This window comes from Mobula birostris, chromosome 11, assembly GCF_030028105.1.
Source record: "Mobula birostris isolate sMobBir1 chromosome 11, sMobBir1.hap1, whole genome shotgun sequence".
NCBI classification, from domain to species: domain Eukaryota; kingdom Metazoa; phylum Chordata; class Chondrichthyes; order Myliobatiformes; family Myliobatidae; genus Mobula; species Mobula birostris.
In genome coordinates, this window is record NC_092380.1 from 14,401,837 (window position 1) to 14,423,074 (window position 21,238).

The window sequence follows — 21,238 nt, forward strand, 5'->3', positions numbered from 1 at the left end:
GAGAGCAGGTGATGCACCCTGTGTTAGAATAGCCTATCCAAACAGTGTGTGTTGATTGAGGCACTGTCTGGTACTGTGTACGTTGGGTCTCGGTACCTACAGGAAGAAGGTCTGAACAGAAACATCAGTATTTGGCGTGGTTTAAGTCAGCTCAGAAACCTACTGATCTGAATAAATGAACAGCAGGGTGAAAGACCTCTTTGTTCCTTCCTCCCAACCTCAGGAGCAGCTCTGGGTAACAAAATCCTGGATAAATCTTCAGGCAGTGGAAAATTCCAAGCCGTGCTCCCCCAGCCCAGACCCTCCCACAAGCAGACACCTCCAGTCCCTCGCCGCTATCTCTGGTTGGACGGGGAAACATCAAAAGGGGGATCCGTCACCTTCGGAGCTGGGAATTTCTCACTCCAGACTCTGCTCTTGAAATCACTCTGAGCAAAAACTGTAGGGGAGACGTGTCCACATGAATTGCTCAGTCATCTGAAGCCTCAGCAGGGATACCAGGAACACAGGCTTTCCCTGTTTCCTCTCAAATTGGTAGTTCCGGAAGCGGCTCAAGTTCCAGGAAGAAAGGTAGGTGCTTAAAACGATTATTGGAGAAGTAACATTTTGTTATATCATCTTGGATTTTCTTATCTCCATGGTAGTGACGTGTTTAAATGGCTGACACGAGAGGGCACAGTTTTAAGGTGCTTGGAAGTAGGTACAGAAGAGATGTCAGGGTAAGTTTTTTTATGCAGAGAGTGGTGAGTGCGTGGAATGGGCTGCTGGCAGCGGTGGTGGAGGTGGATACGATAGGGTCTTTTAAGAGACTCCTGGACAGGTACATGGAGCTTAGAAAAATAGAGGGCTATGGTTAACCCTAGGTAATTTCTAAAGCACGTACATGTTCAGCACAGCATTGTGGGCCAAAGGGCCTGTATTGTGCTGCAGGTTTTCCTATGTTTCAGCTTCTATTTAATGTGGCACCGCGCACAGACCTGAGGTTCACAGTGTACACTCTGCAGGTGAACCCGTCCTGCTGGGGACTCAGGATACCCCACAACAGCTGCAGCCCCAATGTGCAGAGACCCCTGTCTGTCAACACCCCTCTCTAGTTGTCCTGTGAGCACACAGGGGGAAATTAAACTAGAGAGGGTGCAGAAAAGAGCCACCATGATGTTGCCTGGATTGGGTTATAAGAAGAGACTAGGTAGCTGGGTCTTTTCCCCCTGAAGGAGACTAACAGGCGACCTTACAGAGGTCTATAAAATGATGAGGGTCACAGTCTTTCTCCAAGGCACAGAGAAGGCATATGATTAAGGTGGAAGAGGAAAGATATAATGAGGATCAGAGGGGCAACGTTTTCATACAGAGGGAGGTGAGGATATGGAACTAGCTGCCGGAAGTATTAGAGGTGGGTAATCTAACAAAATCTAGAAGACTTTTGGATGGGTTTGAACAGGAAGGGTTTACCGGGTTATGGACCAAACAGGACTAGCTTACAAAGACATCTTGGTAGGCATGGGCAAGATGGGCCGAAGGGCCTGTTTCCCTGCGTGTGATTCCCTAAGATTCTCTTGGGGATTCCATTTGGTGTGAATTTTCTACTTTCTACCCCACCCCTCCCTCACCGTGTATCATGTAAGGAATAAGGCCATTCAACCCTTCATGCCTTTTCAAGCTCTTTGAAAGAGCTAATCAATTCCTCCTAGATTTACCTCGGTTCCTGGTTCGCTCTGAGGGTTATCATTGAATCACATTCCACTCTTTCTTCAGGCAGTGTTTTCTAATTGGACTCAGAGCAAGACAGAGATTCCCCTGATTTCCACGCGGGCTCTGCTGCTGATTACCTTTGGTTACTGATTCTCCTGCAGTTCCTCTGTCACCTAGTATTTCACTAGCCCAGTGTCTGGGCTTCAATGCCCTATAAATCACACTGCTGGTTCTCTCCTCCAGGGGAAGCAATGGGTCCACTATCACTAACGTTGTCATGAAATTTGCTGTTTTGTGGCAACAATACAGTGTAGTACATAAAAAATACTATCAGTTACAGAGAAGTATAAAGAATTAAATAGTGCAAAAAGTGAGGTGGTGTTCTGTGTTCATGGGACTTTCAGAAATCCGATGGTGGAGGGGAAGAAGCTGCTCCTAAAACATTGAGTGTGTGTCTACAAGCTCCTGTACCTCCTCCCAAACAGTAGCAATGAGAACAAGGCACGTCCTGGATGGTGAGGGTCCTGAATGATGGACCCTCTTGACGGATTACCTACTGAAGATGTCCTCAGTGCTGTGGAGGCTCGTGCCCGTGATGGAGCTGACTGAGTTCGCAACCCTCCGCTGCTTTTTCCGATCCTCTGCAGTGGCCCCTCCGTACCAGATGGTGATGCAACCAGTCATGTTGTCCTCCATCTGTAGAAATTTTCTAGAACCACTGTTTGTGACACAGCAAAATCTCCTTAAACTCTTAATGAAACCTAGCCACCGGGTGCCTTCTTCGAAATTGCATCAATAGGCCGGCCCCAGGGTAGATCTTCAGAGATGCTGACACCCAGCTGTTCACCCTTTCCACTGCTGATCCCTCTCTCTCGTCAGCCCTTGTTCACATTGATAGACCTGAGGAGAGGCAAACTCTTACCCTGGCTCTGACCCATTGTTAATTAACTCAGCCACTCCAGGTGGAATTTTTCGTTTTATCCGAGCCTTTCCTGACGGGATTTATTGTGACTCCCCGTTACTTGTGCAGAAATTTTGAAACCCTCACAAGGGGAATCATCTCGACTTTAAGACCATTAGCCCCATGCCTCTGAAGAGCTCTAAGCTGCAACAAGCCCACCCTTCTCTTGTCAGAAGAAACAATGTCCAAATTGTTCGGCAGTCCTTTTCCCATAGGAGAACCTCACAATAAAGTGAGATGGCATGTTATTCCTGCTGTCAATATTCCTTGTCAGGGCCCAACATACAGTTAACATTCATTTGCTGGCTCGAAGGGCTGAATGGCCTACTCCTGCACCTATTGTCTATTTCCAGTGAAATGGAACTTGACTGGGAAACTGGCAGAGTGCAATTCCTTTATAATGAAGAACTCATGTTAAAGTGTAAAGTAGATGTATTATCAAAGTATATATATGTCACCATATACAACTTTCAGAATCATTTTCTTGTGGGCATACTCGATAAACCTATAGAATAATAACCATAACAGAATAAGTGAAAGACTGCCCAACTAGGGCTTTCAACCAGAGTGCAGAAGACAAATACAAAAGGAAGAAATAATAAATAAATATTGAGAACATGAGATGAAGAGTCCTTGAAAGTGAGTCAGTTAGATGTGGGAACATTTCAGTGATGGGGTAAGTGAAGTTGAGTGAAGTTATCCCCTTTGGTTCGAGAGCCTGATGGCTGAGGGATCATAACAGTTCTTGAACCTGGTGGTGTGAGTCCTGAGGCTCCTGTATCTTCTACCTGATGGCAGCAGTGAGAAGAGAGCATGTCCCGGGAGGTGGTTGTCCTGATGATGGATGCTGCTTTCCTGCAACAGTGTTTCATGTAGACATGCTCAATGGTTGGGAGGGCCTTACCCATGAAATACTGGGCCAAATCAACTTTTTGTAGGAGATTCCGTTCGAGGGTATTGGTGTTTCTGTACCAGGCTGTGAAGCAACCAGTCAATATACTCTCCACTAGAAATCTATAGAAGCTTTAGGCATTATGAAAGAGTTTATCCTACATGACCTCCAGTGACTAAAGACCAATCTTTTTCTGTATAAACTACAGGAGTTCTGGTCCAAGGATAATAGTTACTGGCTGAGTTAGTAAGGTGAACTTGGACTGTTCTTTCCACAGTTGACTAGAATGAAGGGCAAACATGCCACAATAAATAAAACACCTAGAATCTACCTATTAAAGTTCCACAATGCTGAAACAGGCAAAGCCATCTGAAGAAAACGAAAGACACATTCCTTTAATGTAGATTCCAGTGTTCCTGAGCTCCCAGTGGCTGGAGGTAGAGAGATGCCCATGCAGCTGAGACATCCAGTGTACTCTTGGCTAGGTATACTGAGGATGCAAGGTGTACCAACTGGCCTCTGGACCTTTGAACACTCAATTGTAACATTGCCTTAATGAGGACTTCAGAATTATATAGAGGTTTTCCATAAGTGGTAGAGATGTTTATACTTGCTGGGCAGATCCGACCAAGAGAGATAAATATAAAGCAGTCACTAATATGTCCAGTCAGGAATTCAGGAGAACCTTTTACTCATTTCTTTATGATATAGGAAGCCAGTTGATCCCTCAGATCTATGCCAGTTCTCTGGACAATCCCATTTCCACATGTATTTCTCTGAGGCCAATTTTTGATCATATGCCTCTTAACAGACCTCCAATTCTCCCACCAACCACATATGCCAAAGGTTATTTAAAATAGCCAATTAACTTACCAACTTGATGTACAGGGGGATCTTGGGGTACAAATTCATAGCCCACTAAAAATGGCATTACAAGCGGGCTGGGTATTAAAGAGGTATGTAGCACACTTGCCTTCATCTGTTGTGGTGTTGAGTATAAAAGTCACGAAGTCATGTTGCGGCTGTATAAAACTTTGGTTAGGCTCCATTAGGGGTTTATTCTCGAGCGACCAATCTTCAGACATGAACATGGATTGTAGATTAAATTTAAAATGTAGCACCGAACAATGGTTTTCTAGGAGCTGTAGAATGGAATTGATTATAAACCAGACAATACCGATTAACATTCATTTTGGGTGTCTGGAGTGTGGATGAAAAGAAGGAGGTGTCTGAAAACTATATGTAATTCAAAGGAAGCATTGTAGATATATTATAATTCTAGAATTGTCCTGCTGTTTCCTTTGATCTTCAGCATATAAAAATGTCATGTAAGATTGAATCGGGTGGCCTCTTCCTCAATATGAGGCTTCCTGATCATTTTTGCTGAAAAAAACCATTTCTATATCCACTAGCTTCAGTGTCTCTCTGGTGACTTTGTCATGTTACAACAGATTCCATTTGGAGTATTGTGTATAGTTCTGGTTGCCACATTACAGGAAGGATGTGGAGGCTTTGGGTGCAGAAGAGGTTCACCAGGATGTCATCTAGATTAGACATGATTAACTACAAGAAGTTGGACTTTGGGTTGGGTTGTTTTGTCTCGAGATTTGGAGGATGAGAGGCTGAGAATATATAAAACTATGAGGGGTAAAGATAGGGCAGGTAGTCAGAGTTTGTTCTCAAGTGTGGAAATGTCGTAGTAGATGATATTGACGCACTGCGCGCTCGCAGGACTGGACCCATGTGAGGAGGACTCTTTCTGTCACGGTGGTCACTGGCTCCGGCTCTAACACTTAACACCCTTACTAATCAAGAACCTATCAACCTCTGCTTTAAACAGACCCAATTACTTAGCCTCCACAGCTGCCTGTGGCAATGAGTTCCACAGATTCACCACCCTCTTGCTAAAGAAATTCCTCCTCATCTCTGTTCCTTGTATACTGAAGCTGTGCCCTCAGGTCCCAGAATCTCCCACTACTGGAGACATCCATTCCATGTCCACTCTAGGCCTTTCAATATTCAATAAGTTTTAAAGGGGATCCGCCATCATTCTGCTAAACTGCAGAGAGTACAGGACCAGAGCCGTCAAATGCTTCTCATATGTTAACCCTTTCATTTCCGGGATCATTCTCATGAATTTCCAACTTAGAGAAGCACTGTTGTATCATTCTCGGAGACAAAACTGAAGAATTGGTGGAGTTCTAACATGGATTAACAGGAAAGGTGTGTGCTGGGTTGGGAGGCATTCTCACATCTGAGGAGAGAAAAAGGAGATAGCAAAGAGATGCTGGTGATCCCAAGTCAGCAACCCTGTTGCAATCAAGTTCAAAGTCTGGGCAGCACAGAGCCCCTCACCGCTCTTTTCAATAGCAAGTCTTGGTTGAGTAGACATCTCTGCCTCTGCGGTTGCATTGTCTCAGAGACCAGAGTGAAGTTGACAGTTAAAAGTTTCCAGCTGTACCTCTTTCCTGTGTAACTCAGCATAAACAACATCACAGAAGTACAGGTGCCTGACTGGCTGCAGTATGAGGCAAGCGAATCAAATAAGGCTGCATCACAAAATTAAGCAGCAGTCCGTTTACCTTTCCACTCCATCTAATACACACACTGTAACTTACCGCAGGGCTGGAGTGTGTTTGAGGGAAGTCACAGGAAGAGCTGGGATTTTTTGCTCTTCAGTTAATGCATCTGTTGCTATTTCTGACTGAGAATATTCCTGGATGTTTCATCCCATGTGCTGCCACAGCCAAATTCCCCACCCAGTCCTGTTCCCATCTCCAGCACCTCTGTAGACAAATGTAGAAGATCTTCAAAGATTATTTTTAAAACTTTATTTTCTTGGCCCCTTGAATTTTACTTTCAGCAGTGTCCTAAAATCTATAATTTCTCAAGAAGTTGGGGCATCCATTTGAGTTCAGTAAGTCAGGTTATAGGCAAGGAACACAAACACAGTGTTTATGGGTTTGGGAGAGAGACACACACTCAAAATTCCCTGCTTCTCCTGCCTTTTCCTATCCTTTCTGATGACAATTCACCTATTGTCCTGGCCCCTCTGTGGCTGTGGGGTGACCGATCCCAGAACAAGCAATCCAGGAAATTCTCAGCTTCCCTCTTGTTCCATAGTGATTCCAGTGGGGCTTGGGAATTCTGTGTTTCAGAACCCTTGGGAGGGTGGGTGCAGCCATCATAACAGGGCTGAGTACAGCTCAAACTGAAGATAAGGGAGAATTCTGCTTGCTAATGAGATGGCACAGTAGGACAGAGAGCAAAGCTGCTGCCTCACTGCTGCCAGATTCAGTATGGATCTAGCTGAGAGCTGTACTCAGTCCTGATATGATGACCACACCCACCCTCCGCACAGTTTCTCAAACACTAAATAGAGCCAAGTTTGACCCTGACCTCTGAAGCTGTTCATGTGGAGCTTGCATGTTCTCCCTGTGACGCCGAGGGTTTCCTTCCATGTCCCACTGACATGTAGGGGAGGGGGGTGTTAGCTACTGCTGTAAATTACCCTTTTCTGTCAGCAAATGGCAAAAAAAGAATCAAAGGAGAATAGATGGGCCTACGAGAGAGAAAACGCTGCAGGGGTGCAAGGAAATGGGCCTGATGAGATTGCTCTTTTAGGGTCTGACATAGACCTTATGGGCTGATTGGCCTCTTTCCACGCATTAGTAGGTAAATGCACTCTTTTTTTTCTGTAAAGCAATAGCCATTCAGGCAATGAAACTGTCTCTGTCATTGTTCAACTAAGGTCAACCAATGTCACAGTGACTCAGTCTTGGATTTCCTTGTTTTCCCTTATAAAGTGTCAGCTTTTAACAGATACTATTTTTGTTATTGGTTTATTGTCAAGTGTACTGAGATCCAGTGGAAAAACCTCTGGGTTTCACCCAGACAGATTGTATCAAAGGTAAGTACTTTGAGGTAGTACATATCACATGATTTTCCTAAATTCAGCTCAGAGATGCTGATCAAGGAAGGCATGCCAGTATCTACTTTCTTAGGAGATTGAGGAGGCTCAGCTTGTCACCAAACCTTCTAACAACCCTCTACCGAAATACTGTTGAAATTGTTCTGACCGGTCATGTCATGGTGTGATATGGAAATTCGAATACACAAACCATAAGCTGTAGAGAGCAGTGGATCCTGCCAGCACATCATGGACTCACCCCTCCCATTATTAGTAGTATCTACATGAGACATTGCTCCCAGAAGCAACATCCATCATCAAATATCTCCCCATTCAGGCCACTCCATCTTTTCTCAGCTACCATGGGGCAGAAGGTACAGAATCCTGAAGTCCAGAAGAACAAGAACACCTATTTCCCTTCAGCCATCAAAGCTCTAATCACAACCACAGTTTGGCAATGCTATGAGACTCTGTTAACCAGCATCTAAAATAGAGGGTTTTTTTTTGGTTCTAAATGTTTATCTGGTGAATGCTGCTTATTTGAAGCTATTTTCACGAGCTCTTCAGGCCTGTCTGGAGAGCGCTATTGTCATGAGCTCTTCAGGCCTGTCTGGAGAGCGCTGGGCTCCGAGGTTTATAGAGCACCTGAATTTATTAATTGTTGATTCAGTGAGAGTCGGTAATGCTTGGAGCTTTCTATTTAATCTTGTTAAGTTTATTTTGTTTGCGTGGGTTTTCTGTGTACTGCCATTATTTAAGCAAATGCCTGATTAGCAAATATCACAGGGTCCTAGCTTTGAGAATGTTACGACTCATGGTGTTGCTCGGCCGGCCACTGATGCTTTGTTGGAATTCTAATTAAGTAACCCTGGTTGCCATCTCTCCAGGGGAGTCCGTCTTTCCTCCGCATTTTGGTTTCAGTAATTGCCAGCACACATCATGACCTGTGACACTCCTGCTAGAAAAGCTTTCATTGCACCTGTGCATGTACACACTTGTGTATGGTGCAATAAACACAACTTTGACTTTGCAGTAACAGAATGTAGAAAGCACGCTGCAGGGAGACAAGTGCAAGGAAAATGACCTGGTAGGTTGGAAGATCAAGATTTCATCTTTAGCCTGTGGGAGTCTGATAACAGCGAGATAGAAGTTGTCCTTGAGTCTTGTGGCATGTACTTCTAAGCTTTTGTATCTTCTGTCTGATGGGAGACGAGAAAAGAGAGAATGACTGGGGTGGGAGACTACTACTACGTCGACTCAAGCCTAGGCCGGCGTGGGAGAGGTCCTTCATTGTCTTGGTTACCTTCCAGGGGCAATGTGAAGTGTAGACAGAGTCAGTGGAGGGATGCTGATTTATGGTCTGCATTCACAACTTTCATGTTTCTTATAATCTTGGGCAGAGCAGTTGCTACTCCAGGCTCTGATGCATCCAGATATGATGTACGTATCTGTAGAACAGGGGTTACCAACCTGGGGTCCATCAACCCCTTGCTTAATGGTATTGATCCATGACATAAAAAAAAAGGTTTGGAACCCCTGCTGTAGAAATATTTTTACAGAAGCACCATAGAAAGCAACCTATCCTAATGATACATTTTTAAATGAAGTAATATATCCCTTGCATTTTTATTAATTAAAAAATAAACTTCTTGACATAAATTTTCTCACTGGAATTTAGAAGAATGTCGGGGGATCTCACTGAAACATATCGAATATTGAAAGGTCTAGATGTGGAGAGGATGTTTCATATGGTGGGGGAGTCTTGGACCAGGTTACACAGTCTCAGACTAGAGAACAGAGATGAGGAGGAATTTCTTCAGCCAAAAGGTGGTGAATCTGTGGAATTCATTGCCGCAGAAGACTGCAGAGGCCAAGTCATTGGGTATATTTAAAGCCAAGGTTGATAGGTTCTTTATTAGTCAGGGGATCGAAGGTTACAAAGAGAAGACAGGAGAATGAAGTTGAGAGGGATAATAAATCAGTCATGAATGAATGGTAGAGAAGACCCGATGGGCTGAATGGCCTAATTCTGCTCCTATGTCTTGTGGTCTTTTATCTCCTATTTTAGCTGCACTATGTGATGTTTTTATTTTTGCAGATGCCTTCTCAGTGTCCCAGTAAGAACCAGGCTCCTCTACACTGGACTCTGTTGGCCATACTTCCCGCTCTTGCAGTGGGAACAGCAGCCTGCCCATCCTATTGCATCTGTGACAACATCCAGGGCGTGGTGACCTGCATAAAGAAACAGCTCACGGAGATCCCCATCACCATACCAGAGGTCTGCAAACTTACAGAACCAGCAGGGATCAAAAGCGGGTGCCGTTTTTCCCAATTCTGGCAGCTCTGCTCCCAAGGGCCAGGGGGCAGTAGTCAGCAAGCTTAGGTTGAAATCAAAGCAGTAATGTTGGATTCACTCAGCAGGCCGGACAATGTGTTTGGAGTAATGAAGACATATGGAACAAAATTACTGCTTTGAAGTGAAAATGGGGAAGATTGTCAAACGTCTTAGAGTTGCAGAGAGATCAGCACATTAACAATCTCTTTGGCCTACTGAGTCGGTGCTGACCACCTCCCCATTTACATTTATCCTACACTAACCTCCCTTTTATCCTCACCACATTCCTGTCAGCTGCCAACCAGATCCTAACACACAGTAGGCCCAATTTACAGGAGCCCAGTTAGTTACAGAGACCTGGATTCAATCCTGACCTCCGGTGCTCTCCGAGTGGAGTTTTCAAGTTCTCCTTGTGACCGTGCGGGTTTCCTTGGGGTGCTCTGGTTTCCTCCCACATCCCAAAGACAGGCAAGTTAATAGGTTGATTGGCCACTGTAAATTGCCTATAGTGTGTAGGTGAGTTATAGAATCTGCGGGGAGTTGATGGGGATGTAGGGAGGATAAAAAAATAAGATTAGCAGTTGGGTTGACGTTCTCCGATCTTGGCAATTTATTTGCAAACGTTTTGTCACCGTGTGAGTACATTGCCAAGATCGGAGAACAACTCAGCCCAAGCATCTACCACCTGAGCTACACAATTTCCAAGTTATTTCCAGTGGGATTAGTTTCAGATTACGTGTGTATTGTTTTTTGTCAGCAAGAATCCAGAGGGCTGAAGGGCCTGTTTCTGTGCCTGTTCTCTCTTTGACTCTATGATTGTAAAATCACTGGACATTTCTGTGGTTTAATTTTTACCTGCTGTGTGCCCGGCCATCGTTATGTTCTCTGTTAGTTACCACTGCTTGTTATGTTTTTACAATGGGGAGATCTGTCTTTCATTCTCTGCCCTTCAGCAGGTTCCCAATGAGCAAACACTCCTTTTACCTCAAAGTTCATTCTATTGAGTTCAATTGACCAATTCTATCAGTCATTGCACTGAGGCCTTGTTAGTGAAAGTGGGCGGCAAAACAATGCTCAGAGACGGGGGCATCCAAATGACAAATCCGGAGATGGCTACCAGCGTCCAAATGGATGGCCCAATATCACTACATTCTTTCCTCTCTCTTCAGGAAAGGGTGATGCTCAATCAGACGCAGAGGAAGTGAACTGAAGGGCAATTTTACCAGCATTTTCTAACACCCATTGGGAAGAGTGGCCGAGTAATGGGAAGACCATTGCTGAGGCAACGACCCCTAACTGGGCTGAAACCATTGAAGACGTTAGTATCCTCAACCCTACTCGTCTTCCTCACACACTGAAGCAACCCTCCCAAAGCCTCTTTAAATCAATGAGTTGAAAACGGCTCTTCCTTTCTCCCTTCTCTAAATCTCACTCTGGTCTCTTTCTCCTTCAAGACAGCCAAAGACTCTAACCTGGTCAGGTGGTGACCTGAACCGCACCCTCAGTTGGTTTTTGTGGTCCACACCTCAGGTATAGAAAATTGTCCCTAGTGTGTGGACGGTGGGTAAAATCTAGGGGGTACTTGATCCAAATGTTGGGAGAGAAAAATGGGATTCCAGCATGGACATGGTGGGCTGAAGGGCCCGTTTCTATGTTGTAGGAGCAGTAGCAACTTACAGTCCAACCTCAAGTACTTTTTAAATCTTTCCCTTCTCACCTTAAACCAAGGGTTCCCAACCTGGGGTCCTCTGACCACTTGCTTAATGATATTGGTCCATGGCATAAAAAAGGTTGGGAAGCCCAGCCTTAAACCTTGGCCCTCTAGTGTTTGCTCCCCTATCCCTGTGTGCATTCCCCTTATCTATGCCCATCTTGGGAATGGGATGTGGTCCACTAATGCTACTTAAGGGGAATAATAGATAAATAGATAAAAGACACTGTCCAGAAGAAGGCAATGGCAAACCACTTCTATAGAAAAATTTGCCAAGAACTTATTGCCCCTTCCACCTGCTTGTGTTTAGGGCAGCAATGAAGATACTCCATCTCCTTGACAGTGTTCAGGGCTTCCTTCATCGTTCCAGTAGCTGCTGTCAGCACACAGATTCTTCATTGCTGTTTCCATAATAGTTTTGTTTGAACCGTCAAGGTTGTTAGCCCTGAGCTGAACCCCCGAACCTGGAGGACTGGAGGACTACTCTTCGTCTGTCCCCCACCCTTTGACCTGTTTGGCATGGGTGACCCTACCAAGAGCCAAAGCATAAAGCCCTGACTCCAGCCAATGTAGCTCTCCAGGTCATTGAGGCACACAAGCCTCCAAACCCTTCGACAAGGTTGTGGTCCTCTTGGAAGTTGCCAAGAACAAGCATGGTCAAATAGACCGTGATCGCCACGTCATATGACATGGCGTATAATGAAGAAGATAAATAAAATATAAGTCTAAGAAAGTAGGTTGACACTTCTGTCTATTTTGCAGGGTACTAAGCAGCTTGACATCAGAGGGAACAACATTGAAAAAGTTCCAACTGGGGCATTCCTTCCTATTCCCTACCTTACTCACCTCAACCTCCAGAAGTGTAAGATCAAGCAGCTTCAAGAAGGTGCTTTCCGTGGCCTTGGCCGATTGGTCACTCTCAATCTGGGGTCCAATTACATAGAATTCATCTACCAGGAGACCTTTGATGGGCTCTTCTCTCTGCAACAACTCATCATCGACAACAACATGATCGAGGAGATCAAACCCGGCGCATTTGCTCAACTGGGATTTCTAAACTTTTTAAACCTGGAAGGGAACTTCTTGGTCTACTTGCCTCCTTTGCTCTTCCAAGGTCTCCAGCAGATTAAGTACATGCGCTTGTCCAAGAATATGATCAACAATATTGCAGATGAAGCCTTCGCTGGCCTATGGACACTAAAGAGACTGAACCTGGACAAAAACGAGTTGCAGTTTTTGCCAACAGAAGCATTATCCAGGCTCACGACTGTGACCAGATTGGATCTCAGCCAGAATCCAATGACCTACCTTGGTGAAGAATCACTGCAGATGCGTTCGCTGAAACACCTGACGATGGACAACATGGCCCTTCAGGATGTGTCTCACACTGCGTTTGAGCACAGCCCAATGTTATCAGTTATCGACTTACACAACAACCAGCTCCAGAAGATCCAGCCCCTGGTCGGGCTCGAGTCCTTGAGGGTGGTCAACCTAACGGGCAACCCGGTCCAGTGCAACTGCTTCATGAGACCTTTCAGGGAATGGATGGCCAACCACACGAAGCTGAAAGCCGCAGTGTTCTGCGGCGCCCCGGGACTGTACGAAGGGGATAGGCTGGATTCTCTGCGCCCAGATGACCTGAGGTGTGACAGCCGACCGGTAGACCCTAAGGAGGAGGAGGAACTCACCCAGGCGAACAAGCCTGCAGCAAATAATCAGGACAGTGGCCCGTGTCCAGACCACTGCGACTGCAAGCATGACCTGCAGCACGCCAGCTGTGAGGGGAAGGGTTTACGCAGGATCCCAAGGGGCTTCCCCACTGACACTCACCTTCTGGACATGCGCTACAATGACTTCCACCTCGTGCCCAAGGCCTCCTTCCCGGACATGAAGCAGCTCGTTTCCCTTCACTTACAGAACTGCAGAATTCACGAGATTCACGCCGGCGCGTTCCTTGGTCTGAAGAAGCTCATTTACCTGTACCTGTCTTCTAACGAGATAACCAGTCTCCAGCCGGAAACCTTTGAAGGACTTCCCAAGCTGACGTACCTTTATCTGGACCATAACGAGCTGTCATTGATACCCAAGGGGGCATTCAGGCTCCTGCCCGGCCTCTTTGCTCTTCACCTCGAGTACAATCCCGTCCCTCAGCTGACTGACGAGAACATGCAAGGGGCAGAGAAGCTACGATGGCTCTACCTGAACGGCAGCAACCTCACCTACATTTCCCCAACTGCTCTCCACCCCATGGTTCAGCTTCAGAAGCTGTTCTTGGATGAGAATAAGCTGACGGCAGTTCCCACTGTCGCGCTGATGAAGTTGTCTGCCTTGAATGAACTGAAACTATCCAGCAATCCCATTAAGCAGATCGGGAGTGGCGCCTTCCTGCCAATGGCAGAGTCTCTCCAACATCTATGGCTGAATGACATGGGTTTGGAGCAGGTAAGGATGAGGAGTGACCTTATTCAAACAGGTAAGGCCCTAATGGGGCTTGACATGACAGACGTTGAGATGTCTCCACTGGTGGCAGAGTGACAAAGGGGACAATAGTCACAAGAAGACAAGGTCATTTAAAACTGAGATGCATGGAAAGATTTTTCTCCTAAAGGTTTAAGTTTAAATTTGTCATAGTCAAATATATCCAGGGCATAAATGCCATAAAAATTAGATTTTTGCAGTAGCAGAGCTGCATAGAACATTATAAACATTAAATTACATGAACTTAACAGTCTCTGGAATTCACTACCCCTGAGGGTGGTAGAGGCCAACTACTGTAGATTCTAGGTGCAGATAGATATATATTTGAAAGATTAAAACTTGAAGGCTAATGATTGGAACAGTTGTTGCAAAGTACTGCTGTCGCATAGCAACACATTTCACAAGATATGCCATGTGATATTAAACCTGATTCCCATTTCAAAGAGTAGTTGAGGCCAGCACAGATCATGTCTGCTGGAGGTTGGAGGCCAAAGATGGTCTGTGCTGGGGTTAGAGGTCTCTGTGTGTTGGTGGATAGGAAAGAGGAAAGGGGCTTGTTTTGCTGGTATTGCTCTGCAGCTTGTTGTGTTCTGTGTTGTTCTGCTGAACATGGAGTGCATGCAATGTTGGCACCGGAATGTGTGGCGACATTTAGCACACCCTTGAATATGTTGGTTGTTAGCACAAGCAACATATTTCAATGCATGTTTTGATGTACACGTGATAAATAAAATCTGAATCTGATACTGAGATCAGCTGTGATCGTCCTGAATGTTGGGTCATGTTCAAGGGGCCTGAAGGCCTCTTCCTGCTCCTGCATTCTTGTATTGTGATTTAAAATCTACATGTGGGGTTTATCGTGTACCATGAAATGGGCCTGAAATTCTTGGTGTTTTCCTGTAGCTGAGTAATGAAAGCTCCCTGTGCCTAGAAATTTGATTGCACCTTTTTGTTTGGTGCTTAAGGTGCTTGTACTGTATTGGATTTCCCAAAAAAAATACTGATATTGGTTAGAAAACACTGCTTCTTGGGTATAAATCACAGCTTAAACCCAGCTGCATTTCTGACCACAAACTTTTAGAAAGTATGTCCAGACCTACAAGAGAGTGAAACAGAAATTTGGCCAAGTTGCTGCAGGGAGGAAAGACCTCAATTACCTGCAGAGACAGGGAAAGGTAGGATCCTTTTCCTCGGAGTAGAACATTTTATGTTCAAGTTGAGGTTCAAGTTTATTGTCATGGGCATATACACCTGGGGCATAAGTGCCAGAAAATGTGCTTTTTTGCAGCAGCAGCAGCAGCACAGTACATTACAAACCCCACAAACATAAATTACATATATTTAAATTGACAAAATATATATATAAAATGACATTAGTGCAACTTGAGGGAAATATAATCCAAGGTAAAATTAGAGTTTCTTGGGCCAGGTCCACAACCTGGTGGCAGAGGGAAGGAGCTGCTGTTGCACTCTGAGGTCTTCGGGCTGCTGTGCCTCCTGTCTGATGGCAGCAATGAGAAGAGGACAGGGTCCTGATGGTGGAAATGGATATCACCTTCCTGAGACATTGCTTCTGTGTGGATACCCTCAATGGCGGGCAGAGCCGTACCCACAACAGAAGTGGCTGAGTGCACCATTCTCCGTAGCCTCGTGTGCTTCTGTGCATTGGAGCATACAGGCCGTGATGCAACCAATCAGAATGATTTCATTCAAGGAAAATTTTCATAGAGGACTCAAACTCTTGGAGGGATTTTTTTTAAAAAAGGTTAATAAGTTACTTGCAGTATTAGAAGGGTCAACGTTAAAAAAAACATGGACGAGAAAACCCCAGTCTTCGGGAATATTTTAAACTTGCTGACACTTGATTTGAGCTGGAATGCATTGTCCCATAGGACAGGGAAACAGAATTAGTGTAGGTTTCAAAAGGGAATTGCTAAATACCGAAGAAGGAAACATTTTCCAGGGTTATTATGAAAGACCAGGAGATTCCAACAATCCAGCACATTTGGTAGTTTAGTGTTACAGATTAGTAGACTTTCCAGACTTTTCAGATATTATTTATTTCTCTTTAATTCATGTTTTTTTATTGTAAATGCATGCTAGTATTTATGCACATTTTATTCCATATCTGTACTTTAACCTCAAACTTTTTATATATAATTCTTTATACTTTATTATTGTTGAATGTTGTTGTTTTTTGTTCGATATCGTGCCCCGACCAACACACCACAGCAAATTATTAACAGGGGTTATGGTGAATAAAGTCAATTCTTGATCCTTTAGATGTCATACAATTCGTTAGTAAATTGTCCAGGTATGTTCGAAGGGATCAAGGGAACCGGGCCCAGGTGAGTGAGAAAAGAGTGCAGAAATCAAGGCCCCAGTGAATGGGATTGTTTTAGCATCCCAACTGTCATGCACTCCTGGACAGGACTTTAATTTTTAATGGCTTTGTTTTGCTGTTTGAGCTTTGCTTACCATTGCCAGCAACGGTTGCCATGCCAACCTTCCTTTTCACAAAGACAAATAATCCATATTCGATTGGCTGCCGCCTGTGACAGGAAGGGAGAGTTAAACTGTGAAATGCGATTGGTCAGGTCATTAACACAGGGTAAAGTGCACTGTGGTTTAAATTTCACAGCCTGAAGAATGTTTACACAGCCAGCACCTCTGTCTAAGTGAGAAGGGTGTGAGGAAAACAACTGTGGGGGAGATACATAACCACTGGATGCTGATAAACTCTGAAGATGGGATGGGTTTGAACTAGTTTTGTGCAGACATTAAAACAACCTATTTTGAGGAATGCCCAAATGAAATTTCTTCTGCTTATAAAGTCTGACCATAAAACAGCAGCCAAGATTTGTTTCTCTTAATGACAGCTGCCCAGGCAGTGGATTATTTTTCCAAGAGGAAGAGGTACTCTTGCCAGCGTGTGGCCTTGTGTACCTGCAGCCTCCTTCTCCCCCATAAATCTGTTCACCACCCTCGGCACCTTGTGTAACCTCGGGTCAGACCTTTGTGCTTCTTGTCGATAGGACCGATCAGAATCAGAAGTGGGAACAGACGGCCACGTGTGCACTGTCAAACATGGAAGTTGTGGCTTTACTGGTGGATTCAATGCACTATCTCTGTCAGTCCACAATCTCACCAGGTATAGCTAATTCAGGAACCCATGATGAGGCCTCTGTCGGTCAAGGTCGACTGTGGATATTGCGTCCTAGCTGTCTAGATACACAAGCCTGGGCAGTACAACACAGAGACCAAGCTGTTGCCCATGTTGCAAGCTCACCCCCTCCACGCATCTGATGAACCCAAAGGAACAGCAGAGACCGATACAGTTTGGCACCAACAGTGTTGCAGGAGTTGCCAGTCGGCATTGAACTCAATGTAGGACTGCCTTAGGGACTCCAGCTCTGGATTTTACCCTCGAGGTTTACTCCTGAAGCCTTTCCCATGACTGGGATAGCCACAAGGCAGCGGAGGTTTAAGATCAGAGTTTTCCTTCTCTGAGATGAGCTGCTAACCACGGCCGAGGAGCCCCATCCGCTTGAAGCAACTGGTTTTAAGGCACCAGTAACCCACCTTTGCTCCTTCTCCTGTCAGTAGAAATGGTTCTGCTGGGTTTAGTATCTAAACCACACATGAAGGCCAGGAGCTGGACTTGGTTGTCAAAGGCTATTGGAGATGCATGCCATTGGGAGCATTTAATAGATAGTGGGAGCTTGTCCCCATTACCACCCCCAGTTATAACAACTTTAAAGAACCAGTACCTTTAATTCCAGTGGAGACTGTAGTTCAAAGGATGAGGAGGCAAAGGGGAAGGTGAATTATTTCTTTATTTCCCTACACCTTACACTCATTCACCCCCATATGCACATCAACACCATCTTGATTCCATTTGCCATTTATCTACAGTAAGGGGTAATTTACAGTGGCCAGTTAAGCTACCAACACTTCTTTAGGACGTGGGAGGAAATCAGAGCACTCAGAAACCTGCACAGATGCAGCGAGCACATGAAAACTCCACAGGGACAAACCCAGAGGTCAAGATCGAACTTGGGTCCCTAGGACAACTGCACTAATTGAACAAGAGCACCTCAGGGTGGCTAATTGCAAGACATCTTCAAGGAGTGGTGCCTTAGGAAGGTGGCGTCCATCATTAAGGATCTCCACCACCCAGGACTTGCCCTCTTCACACTGTTACTGTCGGAAAGGAGATACAGCAATCTGAAGGCACAAACTCAGCGATTCAGGAACAGCTTCCTCCCCTCTGCCATCCGATTTCTGAATGGACATTGAACACAAGATCACTCTTTCACTACTTTTGTTTTTGCACTACTTATTATAACTTAACTATTTAATAGACATATATATATACTTTATGTAAGTCCGTATTTTCCTCTATATTTTTCATGTATTTCATTATACTGCTGTGTAAAAGTTAACAAATTTCACGACATATGCCGGTGATATTATTTAAATGCTAACAGTGTCCACATGCCAAGGTGGACTCAGAGGTGGCGTGCCTTTTCCTGTAATGCTGGGCTTTTGATTTCCCATTTCAGATCTCTGATGGGGCCTTTGATGGAGTGAGCACAGGGCTGCAGAGCCTCTACCTGGGGAACAACAAGCTGAGCTACATCCCCAGCTTGGAAAACTTCAGAAGCCTGCACACCATCGACCTGTCCAACAATCCTTGGCACTGTGACTGCCCGCTCCTCCACCTCCGCAGGTAACCTGTCTGTGACTTCTACTAGTTATATTTTGGTCCTTGGAATGCTGCCAAGCAACCTGATCCACTAAAAATTCAACAAATTCAGTTTTCACATTTTCCACTGCTCTAAATTTGAAGGATTCTTTTGAGACGTCAGAGCAAAGATGGGAGTTTAAGGAGCTTGTAAGTGATGAGATGGGGAATAATCTTACAATAAAAATCATACAAGGGTAACAGTGGTCTGGAATCCCTCTTGTCATGAAACTAGTGATGTTGATAATCAAGTGAATCTTTTATAAATGGATCTAATGACTTTTTACTAGGTAAAGATATTACGATTTTGAAATCAATGTGAGTAATTGGGGTTAAGCTATCATACCTGCTGTCCTTGCCCTCCCTGGTGGTTTGAGAGGACCTGTTTGTTAAGTGACTGGCTGCAGAGAATTTTGCGGATGGCACACAATATGGTGTGTTGTGAATTGGGAAACACTTCCATGTGCAAAGGCTGGAGGAACTTTGAAAACCTTTTCTTCAAATGATAATTGATATTTTATCCATGGCCTCCTCTACTGTCAAGATGAAGCCACACTCAGGTTGGAGGAATGACACCTTATATTCCGTCTGGGTAGCCTCCAACCTGATGGCATGACTTCCGTTAATGCCCCACCTCCCCCTCGTATCCCATCTGTTAGTTAGTTAGTTAGTTAGTTAGTTAGTTATTTAATATATATATATATTCTTTCTCTCTCCTTTTTCTCCCTCTGTCCCTCTCACTATACTCCTTGCCCAACCTCTGGGCTTCCCCCCTTCCCCCTTTCTTTCTCCCTGGGCCTCCCATCCCATGATGCTCTCATATCCCTTTTGCCAATCATCTGTCCAGCTCTTGGCTCCATCCCTCCCCCTCCTGTCTTCTCCTATCATTTCGGATCTCCCCCTCCCCCTCCCACTTTCAAATCTCTTACTAGCTCTTCTTTCAGTTAGTTCTGACGAAGGGTCTTGGCCCGAAATGTCGACTGTACCCCTTCCTAGAGATGCTGCCCGGCCTGCTGCGTTCACCAGCAACTTTTACGTGTGTTGCTTGAAATTCCAGCATCTGCAGATTTCCTTGTGTTTGTGATAATTGATATAGTTGATTTTAGATCGGAAGTTGTTTGGACTTTGAAAGCAAAGGGTATTCAAGGATCTGAGGGATTTGGAGTTAGGTTTCAGATCTAGGGCGGCAAAGTGGCACAGCAAGAAGGGCCACTGCCTCTTGACGCGTAGATGTGGAGGAATACAATCCTCTCCTCGGGCGCTGTCTATGTGGAGTTCTCCCTGTGACTATATGGGTTTTCCTGTGTGCTTTGGTTTCCTCCTACGTCCCAAAGATGTGCAGGTTGTTAGTTGGCCATTCTAATCTGCTGCTAGCTCCAGCAAGGTGAATTGGATAACCTTAAAATTCTCTGCATGGCATGGTAATTTTGAGCAGCGATTATCGTTGATTAATGAATTAGTAACAACAATTAAAGATTTCTTTTAGGAAAAAGGATACATCCTATTGCTTACATACATGTATTCCTTATTTAATTATTCATAAATGTGTTACAAAGGCAGATTGAAATGAAAGAAGCATTTTAGAAAATCTGTTCAAAAATTAATATTAATCTTTTAAAAAACAATTGAAAATAACATTATTTCTAAATAGAATTGCTATTTGTGTGTGTTCAAAAATTAATATTAATCTTTTAAAAAACAATTGAAAATAACATTATTTCTAAATAGAATTGCTATTTGTAGCCACTTATTATCCAAATGCTACACAAATACTAGGCCTACATGTCAATGTTCTCGCAAGTGTCTAGCTAGCGCCAAGCCAACATTTCCTGTGAAAACATCTCATTGCACTCCAGTTGTAAAAATAATTGCTGCTTTATTTGGCAGTAGAGATAATCACTATGTATCTTTTTATTATGGGTGGGGTTTAAAGAATTGATGGGTGGCACTGCATGCCGCATGTCAACAAAATGTTTGCATATGCCATCCTGGGCACATGTGCCATAGGTTCACCACCCCTCCTGTAGTGTGTGGGTGAGTGGAGATAGATGATGAGAATGTGGGGAATAAAAAGGCATCAACATAGGATTAGGTTGTTGATGGTTGGCACAGACTTAATGGGCTGAAGATATAGCCTCACCGACTCAACTTTGATCTCAATGAAAGTCAGAAAAGGCTTAGGGCAAGATGGCTGCCTTCTGTTTCTACATTACTGTTTCTATGTTAGAGAGCAATGAGGAGCCAAAAGCCCCTCCCAAACCCCGTTATACCATAAAGGGGTTTGTGCTGATTGAGGAAGTTGCAGGAAGAAGAGTCAGGATAGAAAGGGGACTCCTTAATACCACAGCTGGCTCTTGTGTCTATTCCTGTGAACCAGGTTTATATCCAAACCAAACTGATGACACGGTATAAGGGAATGGGTAGCACGGTAGTGTAGTGGTTAGCACAATGCTTTGCAGTGCCAGCAACCCGGGTTCAATTCCCGCTACTGCCTGTTGGGAGTTTGTACGTT

General features: G+C 44.6%; 1 protein-coding gene across 3 annotated transcripts in view; it reads left to right on the plus strand.

Annotated features, from left to right (window-relative positions):
- The first annotated feature begins 225 nt into the window (after window positions 1–225).
- LOC140204851 (chondroadherin-like protein) overlaps window positions 226–21,238 on the plus strand; it is a 31,887-nt gene continuing 10,874 nt past the window's right edge. The window contains exons 1-4 of one of the 3 annotated variants that reach the window (XM_072271724.1): window positions 226–570; window positions 9,554–9,733; window positions 12,264–13,943; window positions 18,545–18,711. In XM_072271724.1, coding sequence (XP_072127825.1) covers window positions 9,554–9,733; window positions 12,264–13,943; window positions 18,545–18,711 — 2,027 coding nt within the window. In that variant the 5' untranslated portion in view covers window positions 226–570. Of the gene's footprint in view, window positions 571–647; window positions 720–7,408; window positions 7,456–9,553; window positions 9,734–12,263; window positions 13,944–18,544; window positions 18,712–21,238 lie in introns of those variants that run through there. The other 2 variants (XM_072271723.1, XM_072271725.1) reach the window with 2 other exon arrangements.